The sequence below is a fragment of the Hevea brasiliensis genome, chromosome 13, assembly GCF_030052815.1.
Source record: "Hevea brasiliensis isolate MT/VB/25A 57/8 chromosome 13, ASM3005281v1, whole genome shotgun sequence".
NCBI lineage: Eukaryota > Viridiplantae > Streptophyta > Magnoliopsida > Malpighiales > Euphorbiaceae > Hevea > Hevea brasiliensis.
In genome coordinates, this window is record NC_079505.1 from 66,029,554 (window position 1) to 66,039,246 (window position 9,693).

General features: G+C 32.6%; 1 protein-coding gene across 1 annotated transcript; it reads right to left on the bottom strand.

The window, feature by feature from the left end:
• Positions 1–3,953: 3,953 nt before the first annotated feature.
• LOC110671823 (uncharacterized) lies at positions 3,954–8,708 on the bottom strand. The gene is made up of 6 exons (XM_021834412.2): positions 8,362–8,708; positions 7,221–7,727; positions 5,615–5,672; positions 5,433–5,516; positions 5,145–5,286; positions 3,954–4,498 (listed from the first exon to the last, which is right to left on the bottom strand). Exons 2-6 carry the CDS (start codon positions 7,714–7,716, stop codon positions 4,124–4,126), a joined length of 1,155 nt encoding a protein of 384 aa, XP_021690104.2. The 5' UTR covers positions 7,717–7,727; positions 8,362–8,708; the 3' UTR covers positions 3,954–4,123.
• Positions 8,709–9,693: the final 985 nt, after the last annotated feature.

Sequence of the window (9,693 nt, forward strand, 5' to 3'; positions counted from 1 at the left end):
GGCTATGCTAGAAGTGAGTTCTTGGTTGAAGTATGTGTGTGTGCTTTATGTGTTGAAGTTGAATGACTAGAAGTGGGTTTGGGTAGTTTAAGTTGAATTGCAATGTGGCTCAAGGTTTAGATTTTGGGCATTGGGTGTGTTCTATGAGTACCTTGCTAAAATATTCTTGGGGATGGCCTTGGATTTTGGAGAGAATTCTTTGAGATGCATAATTGATGCTAAAATGTGGCTTGATTCCTAGTTTGGGGTGAGAAGTTTTTGTGTTGATGGGCTAAATTGTGGTGCTATGGAGTGTGCCTTAATTGTGGGCAAATCTGGTGATAGGTGGGTGCAAATTTTAGTAGAAGGCAATTTAAGAAATAATGAAAGATATTGAAGGTGTGTGAAGTAGAAGTCAAGCCGGTAAAGCTGTACAAGAATGTTTTTATAGTTTATCCATATTGGCTAAGTAGTAAAATTGATAATAGTACCACAAGATAAGTTGCAAGCAGTTTGGTCTAGAATTTCCCAAAAAGAACAGTAAAGTGTTAATTTATGTAGTTTGCGATGGATAAAATATTGGTCTTTACAAGGTGAATTTGGGTTTTACAGAAATTTTGATAGCATTTCCTCACTAATAGTGTTGTGCCAAAATTTTTTAAACACTGCAAAGGGTCACATCAAGGTATAAATCACAAATCAAGATGCTGTTTAAGGTCTATAAGTTTTTGAGTCACATAGTTCAACAATTTAATATGTGATCAAAGTTTTCTCAATATGTGGAGGTTCAGAAAAAAAATTTACAAAAGCTCAAATTGTAAGTATCATCCATCAATTACATGGAACAAGCAAGAATCATACAACACAATATCAATTTTATCAAAGATGTGTTATCTGAAAATATTCTGATCAAACACAATATCAATTTTATCAAAGATGTGTTATCTGAAAATATTCAGATACTCAAAATTCATCAATTTTATTCAAAAGTAGCCACCCAAAAGTTTTTTGATACTCAAATTTCATCTTTTCCATCAAATTCATTACTCAAAAAATTCCAGTATCTTAGTTTGTCAATTTTTATTAATTTTTCATTACCTGAAAAATTTTGATCCCACATTCACTAGTTGCGTTAAGCTTAATTGTTACTTGAAGATTTTGATACCCAAAAAATTCATGCAATCTCATCAAATTCATTAATAATTCTTCGACCATAAATTTTTTTAGTGATCAAAATCATGCAATTTCATATCGTTCTCATCAAATCGAACAATTTCTTATTGCTCGAAAATTTCTAATACATCGAAATTGACAAAATTTGCAAAGAGAACACCGTTTTCTCCGCTTTTTTATCTTTTTTCTTTCTTTCTTCTTCCTTTTTTTCCTTTCTTTTCTTTTCTTTTCCTTTCTTTTCTTGCGCCGCCCACCCTTCCTCCTCCTTTCCTTGCACGCCTCCTTGGGTCCTCCCTTGGCCAATGTTCGCTCCTCTTTTCTCCTCTTGGTCGGTGACAATGGGTGATTTCTCCTCTTGCTTGCCAATTTGATTAGCTTGGGTTGTGAGATTTGAGAGATTTTGGGTGAGTTTTCTTGGGAAAATTTGAGAAAAAGCGTCTATGGTATGCGATTGGAATAGGAATTGAGAGAAAAATTATGAGATTGGGAGAGTGAAAGAGAGAAAAATCGATGGAGAGTGAGAGGGAGAGAGAAGTTGACGATGGGAAAGAGTGTGTGAAAGACTTGTTCTTTTGTCACTTTGGGTTACCTATGAGGTTTGGGTGTCTATGTGAGCTAATGGGCTTCTATTTGGGTGGGCTTGAATGGTGATTTTAAGCCCATTAGTGAGAATGATATGAGTTTGGGTCCAGTCTAATTTAAATTATTTAGGTCCAATGTGTATGGGTAACATGAGTGAGAGAATGAGCTTAACATTGTTAATGGATTAATGGGTTTATAAGAGTTAAGAGTGAGCCCATTTTGGAAGACAGCTGATGGCCCATTATGTTTGGGTAAGGAAATTGTGAGAATGGGTTTATCATCTATGGGTATTGATGAGTTCATTGTAATTGGATGAGAGAAAAATAAATTGTGAGTGAGCCTTTGGGAATTAAAATACTATATTATTTTAATTGTCAAGGTCTATTTAGGTTGTGATAAAATTAATCCATTGGTTGTGAGATACAAAATATATATATATATATAATAAAAAGTTGAGAAAAAAATGTGAACTTATTCATAGGAAAATTTTATTAAATAAATTTTGACTGGTGCATCACTAGTTAAATTTTATTTAATATAAAATGTTTTCTTATTTAATTTATTGGATAAAATTTTGGCTCTATCAATATTGTCAATTTTTATTCAATAGATTAAATCCTTCAAAAATTTCTTCATGGAAGCAAGACAACAAGAGCAAAACAGAAGCTACAGAATTTCAAATCCAGTTCAAGACAGTCAAGTGACCGCCGAAATGACATTCAACTTTTTCTTTATAAATGTACAACCTAAGTCCTCAAGCTATACACATGGAGGCATCTGTTTAAATCACAATTTAATTTTAATATTTTTGAGCCTCAATTAATTAATAAGTTTGAAATATTAAATTAAATTGTCAATTTAATGTGATCAAACCCATAACTCAAGCTGGCAAAAGACCAACAATCAGTGAATATTAATTATGTGGAGTCAGACTGATTAAATAATTACCAGTACAAGTGGGTATTATTTATTCAATGTCTAAAAATATCTACTGAAGATAGTGGGGCAGTGAGCAAGTAGAGAAAGTGGTGTTATGAGTGGTTAAGAGAGTTGTAGGTGGTTACGAGTGGTTATTGAAGGTCACAAAAAGTGGGCTAGTGGGGAGAGAAAGGTGGTCAGTGGTGGAGAGGTGGGAACCACCTTGCTTGGTCATCAAGTAGATTTTTCCTATAAATAGACGTGCTGGATAAAAGAAAAAAAAATAATAATAATCAATCAATATCTTATAAGCACAATGTCTTAACTCAAATATTCTTTACTTAAGCAATATATACATTTCTAAGCAATCTTTTATTTTTTTCAGCTATGCAATTAGTCTTTTATTTTCCATTCAGACAATCAGTTTACTTTTTTCCTACACATATTTTAATTTTTGTAAGCAATCTTTTCAATTTTTATAATCGATTTACGTTTTCAATATACAGATTTACTTTTCTTGTAAAGCGATTAATTTTATTTTCTAATGCACAGATTTAATTTTCAATCAAGCGCTCAATTTTCTTTTTCAATACAATCTTTATATTTTTCGCAATGATTAATTTACTTTTCAAGCACACTTTTACTTTTCAATGTACAAGCCTCATTTCAAGTTTTCTCAAGCAATCATGTCGTCTTCCATCTTCACAAAATTGAATGAGCAAAAATCCTAACAAAGAGCATCTTAGTGAAATTAGGATAACCAAGGGAAAATTAGATCATTCCTTTCCTGTCAATCGTCCTGTTCAAAAGTCAAATCGGCGCATGTTTATTTCACATTGAGATCATACGCATCCCTAATGTGCCCGCAAACCAATTCACATGTGAGAAAAGGCCATACTTGTTTTTAACACGTGTAAATTAAGTAAAATATATTTCAAAAGAAAACAGATTCACACTCTCATTCAATAGAAGACTGCAAAGTACCTACCAACCATCACTTATTTAACAGACTGACACTAATAAGTGAAAACAGCTATGCGAAACTGAAATCAACTAATCTGCTGTAATTCTTTAACTCTTCTTTTGCTTAGCTTGATTCTATCTCTATGTGAAATTTTGAATAAAAGCTCTAAAACAGATCGATCAAACTGAACTGACAAAAAAAAATTCAATTTGATTTGATTTTATTGTTAATTTCAATTTGATTCGATTTATAGAATTTTTCCTTTTGGTTATTTGATTAATTGATTATTTCAGTTCAGTTCTAAACTGAATTGAATGACCAATTGCACAGCCCAATATCTGGAGCTGTCCCACCAACGCAGAACAATCATCAGTTGATTAATTCACTTTTAGTAATCTACAAAATCTAGGAATTCATGACACATAAGAATTCATGAAATTTTATACACAAGAACACCTTCATTGCCGTGAATTAGTTACTAGGATAAACTGATGACTGAATCTGCTGCTATCCGTGCCATTCTGACGAGAAACTCAATTCATCCATGGCTATAGATAATTTGGACTCCATGACAACATCAGTTATCATACCTTCAACCTTGCCAACCCCATTTTCTTCTTTCCCTTCTGCTGCATTTATACACTCCTGAAATCTGAAGCAACTCCTGAGATGATCGTTTGTTAACCCCGCTACCTGCATGAATGAGTAGACAACCGTCGGCCCTACGGCGCGAAATCCTCTTCTAACTAGATCTTTGCTTATTACATCTGCTTTTGGAGTTTTGACAGGAATCTGGCGAGGATACCGGAATCTGCTAACTATAGGCTTGTAGTTCACAAAGCTCCAAATATACTTGTCAAATGACCCAAACTCATCTATGACCTGTCATCAATGAAACCTGCAAAAAGTTAGTTACAGTGACAATCAAAGCAGGTATGGAGTATGCAATCATGGCACTGAATTCAGAAACAAAGTTTAGTGGTTAATGACTGGATGTCATCAAGCCAAAGAAAAGAAATAATTGGGTTGTAAGAGTAGCTCCTGACACACAAGAGATAAGAAAATCAAGGTGAAGCTGCATGGTAGCAAATAGCAATAGTATAATTTTATCCTATACAAATGCAGAGAGGTCAGGCACCGTTCAACTACTTTTCACCTATCTGATCAAATAATCAATAATCGCACATCATGTGTCATTTAAATACTTGAACAAACACAGGACATGTTCAGCCCAAAATACAAATGCTCAGATCCCATTAAGGTATCAACAAAAGGAGATGAATACTAAACAAACTGCACTTGTTAAAGAAACAAAGTTGCAGAATACTACCAATTAAAATTGACATTTGCTAAATTTGAGGTATCCTACAAAATAAATAAATAAACAAACAAATAAATTTGCATATAAATACAGAGTCAGCACTTTTTATCCTATACTTCAAGTAATAAAAAACTTGCAGTGCACTTAAAATGAGCATCTTCTGCAGAAAATAATTAAAAAAAAAGTTGGAAGAAAATGAGAATCTACCTTGGATATTTGGCGCGCATTCTCAATGATTGCACGCAATTTAACTTCTGATAATAAGGAGATTGCAGTGCTTCCTGGTGCCATCATCTTTTTCTCATTAAATTTTGAGACAGAAATTGGATCAAAATCTGCAAAAACTTCCCTGCGTAAAAAAGGTTGTCAATGCATAATATAGTAAAATGACCAATATCTAGAGAATAATGATTTGATATCCTTTAAAACAGGAAAGAAAATATGACTAAAGAGACAAGATGTGCAGTTAGTAGCATGATTAAATAGAAATAATACCTAAATATGTGTCTTTTGCTTAGAATGGCAGGCCAAGTAAGTTCAGCCAAAGCACCCGAAAGAGCAAGAAGCTCAAACAATTTCCTACACGCAGACAATAATATCCAGCAAACAAATTTTAGAACAGAGAATCATGTCAGGAAAGAAAGTAAACAGGTGACAAAAAATTTTCAACCGCATACTTGTCATCATGTACTGGAACTCCCCATTCTTCATCATGGAAAGCAACATAACAAGGATCTGATTTCAACATATGAAAAACCAATCAGTAATGATCACCTATAATGGGCATAGTTGAAGTATCTGGGTAAAGCATTGGTATTTTTGTTTTATTGATTTATTTATTGGAAAGATTTTTTTATTATTTTATTTTATTATTTTATATTTGTGTGTGTGTGTGTGTGTGTGTGTGTGTGTGCATTGTTTGGAGGTGGGTGGGGAAGGAGGGAGGGGAGGGGAAGAATACCAAAAAATTAGGGAAATGACCTTATGCTAAATTGGTAACTTACATCTACTTTCCAAATGATTATAAACAGTGCATTGCAAAAGCTATTAAAAAAAAAAAAAAAATCAATGAACTGACATGATGAGAAGTAAGGCCCTTTTTGGCATTAAGGTTCTAGGCCAAAAAAAACAAAGCTTTTCAGAAAAATGCTGATTAAAAAGGCAGTTTAAAAATAGTTGTTTTGTTATTCTAGAGTTCTTATAAATAAAACATGTCAAATTTAATTTTAAATCAATTTTTAATTTCAAAACCCTCTCTCTCTCTCTCTCTCTCTCTCTCTCTCTCTCTCTCTCTATATATATATATATATATATATATATATATATATATATATATATATTCTCAATAGCATATTCAACAGCAATACTAAACAAATCCTAAAATGATCAAATATCAGACTTTGGCACATATTGTTGCATCAAGTTGTTAAAGTTATTACAAATAGCACTTGGCAATCATTATAAATTAGACTGACCAAATGCATGAAACTACATTTGTTCTTCCATGCAGTGGCATCATAAATTTGTTTTAGAAAAACAGGACAATTAACTTAACCCAATTTTGGTGGTTCTTCAAAATTATAGCAGTCACCAGGTCAACAAAATTAGGAATTACTTTGGAAAGACAAACCAAATATATTGTTAAACAGCATAAAAACACAGCTGTAATCTCCATTATGAACCATTGTATCCCTCTAACTGCCTCACCTTGCTTCATATGATCACATTCATAAATGTAACAATGTACTAAATATGTATACTTCAATAAATTATAGCAAGTTAAAAAAGACCTGCCTTAGGTCATGCTGTGTCTTAACTCTGTTAAAATCAAACTGCTAAAGAAACTATTTAGCAGGCTTTTTCTATTGGCCTAACGCCTTCAACACTTGAAATCATTTTCGCTTTGGGTGAATTAGCATGTATGACAAAAACCTAGACAGGTTGATTAACGTTTGATGAAGAAACAAACCATTCCAAATAAAACAACCAAATTAGTTCTAGCAAAGATCTGCTAGTGACTCAATAACATTATCCTTCTAACCAGATCCACCTTTACCTTTTCAGGATTGTGGAACATAAGAGGCAAGCATAACCGTTCTTCCAAGCAAAACATTGAAGTCCTATTCACATTAACAAGATCGATCATCTTCAATCATACTCCTATTAAGTATTTTAAATTGTTTTCAAAGACAAACTCATAACACTAATATGAGCTTCTTTAATTATGTAAATACCCACATGTTGACAATGAATAACTCTAAAATCAAAGAACCAAGAACGCACCGGTATTTGCTGTTACCCAAGCACAGCTCTTCTTGGGCTGTGAACCGTCAGAAGGTGGTGGAGATTCTAAACTCCCATCAGAGACAACACTTCTTGGCTTTGAAGCATATGGCTTCCTCCTACTTCCCAAACTAGTGGACCGTATTAATCTACCTGTAGATGCTCGGCTATGGAATGAATCCGTGGAGGCATCAGATGAACAAGAAGCGTTCAGTGATAAATTCGAATGCAACAACTGCTCATGGCGACGAAGCACAGAAGAAGCGCTAACAGAAAGTGATTTGCTGGATAGAGCACTGCCAGTAGACACAGTAAGTGCCTTCTTCTCTTCACCTAATGTAACTTCCTCAGGCGATGTTTCAACCTTTCTCAATTGTTTGGAAGCAGGTTTCCTTGCACTTAATGAACCTGCCTTGTTGTTCCCAGCAGGTCCTAACACAGGCCTGGTCTCAGAATCAGCCACATTCATTGACTTCACTCTTGGAGCTCCTGACATTGTTACAACACCTATACCCAACACCGATTATCAAGAGATCTTCAGCTTCTTTCCCTCAAAAATAATCTAATTTTGCAAACTTTAGCAACTTCCCACTTTGTTCAAATCTGCCCCAAAATTAAACAAACCACCATAAACCCACCTAGGGAATTCAATAAGACCCCCATTTTTCTGCCAATTGCTGAACATCAAATCAACGCGAAAGGCTTAAGTATCAAAATCTTATATGGTTTATCTTATTCTAGAAAACTGCATTCATCAACCATAATCTTGAAGCTACACCAACAGAGATCTTGGCTTTTAACCCTCAACACCAAAATTTACAATAGTAAATCCACCAGTATTCACTCAAAATGAAATACACACCTTTATAAAACCCACCAAAACCCTCCTATCCGTATCTTCTAATCAGCTTAAAAAACAGAAACCCATACAAAATCACCTCATCAAAATGGACAACAAAAAATGGTTTCAACTTTTGACCAAAGCTTATGGGTTTTATACACAGCTCAAAAGATAATTTAAAAAAAAAAAGGAAAAAAAATGATTGTATATTAAAGACAGAGAGAGAGAAATAGAAAGCCTCGAAGCATAAAGATTCCGTTCTGCATTGTTAAAACGATATAGGTAGAGAAGCTCTATTACCTCCCAAAACGAAGTATAGGTGGGGTTTTTCAAAACTGTCGTTTCAGTCCCTTCACATTGTACATAAAGCTGACACATTCCCTATGGAATTTACAGTTTTCATGGCTTACTTTGTTTTCTCTTTTTCCTTTTTTCCCGAGAAAACTGCCAAGAAAATACGACTGGCCGGAGGATGAAGTCGATCTACAAAGAGAACAGAATTGAATTCTTCTTCTCTGTGTATGAGAGAGAGAGGTAGAGAGAGGGGTTAAAGACCAAATGAGTGAAAGAGAGAGACTGAAGATTGGGCCTTTTTTTTTGTGGAGTGATGTTGACTGGAACAGTCGGTTTGCAGCTGTATTTCACCGGCTATATCCAGTTAACTCCGGTGCTTTTCTTGTATCGCACACTCCCTGGCCTTGACCTTGAGGCAGAAGAGAATTTGAAAAAAAAGGATTCATATGACAAATTTCGCACCTTTTTTATTTTAATTTTAAAATTAAATTTAAATAAAAAAAAACAATTAGATTGATGACGTATGAAAATGCCACAAAATCACTAGTTTTTTCCGTTCTAAGATAAAAAAAGTTTTTTTTAAAAAAAAAAAAAAGAATTTTGATATATTAAATTATAATTTCTTTACTATTTCATTATTTACCTAAAAATAATTAATTTTGGCGAGCACGTATCTTCCTAATTATATAATTTATCACCCAAGCCTACAAACAGTTCTGGACCAAGTAACATCTAAATTATGATTTTTCCTACAAATAAAACTTAATTTTATATAATTTTAAATTCATGTATGTAATTTTAATAAAACTATATAATTTTTAATAATTAAAATATATATAATATAAAATCATATAAAAGTATTTGAAAATAATAAAGAGTAAGTGCACATAATTGTTTTACTTATAATAGGTAATGAGTATAATGAAAATTTTCACCTAATACATGTACTTAACACGTAATTATTATTATTATTATTATTATTATTATTATTATTATTATTATTATTATTATTGTTGTTGTTGTTATTGTTGTTGTTGTTGTTGTTGTTGTTGTTCACATTTTAGATAGTAAAGGGAGAAAAAATTGTTGTTCACATTTTAGATAGTAAAGGGAGAAAAAATTTTCACATTATTAAAATACAAAAAAGAAAAGAAGTAGAAAAAAATAAAATATATAAAATTATATATATTTAAATAAATATATATTATTTTATGATAGCACTTGATATATATGTATGTGAAATAAAATAATTATTTATTTTTTATTTCATAAATAAATTGTTAAAAGAAGTGTATGTTAACAAGTAGATGTGTCTGTTAACAAACAGATATATTTATT

Coding starts and splice junctions, on each gene's coding strand:
- LOC110671823 (XM_021834412.2), bottom strand. CDS start 7,716: ATGTCAGGAGCTCCAAGAGTGAAGTCAATGAATGTGGCTGATTCTGAG. Junction 5,673..7,220: donor TTGGGTAACAGCAAATACCG/GTGCGTTCTTGG, acceptor TGTTGAAATCAG/ATCCTTGTTATGTTGCTTTC. Junction 5,287..5,432: donor AGCAAAAGACACATATTTAG/GTATTATTTCTA, acceptor TTTTTTACGCAG/GGAAGTTTTTGCAGATTTTG.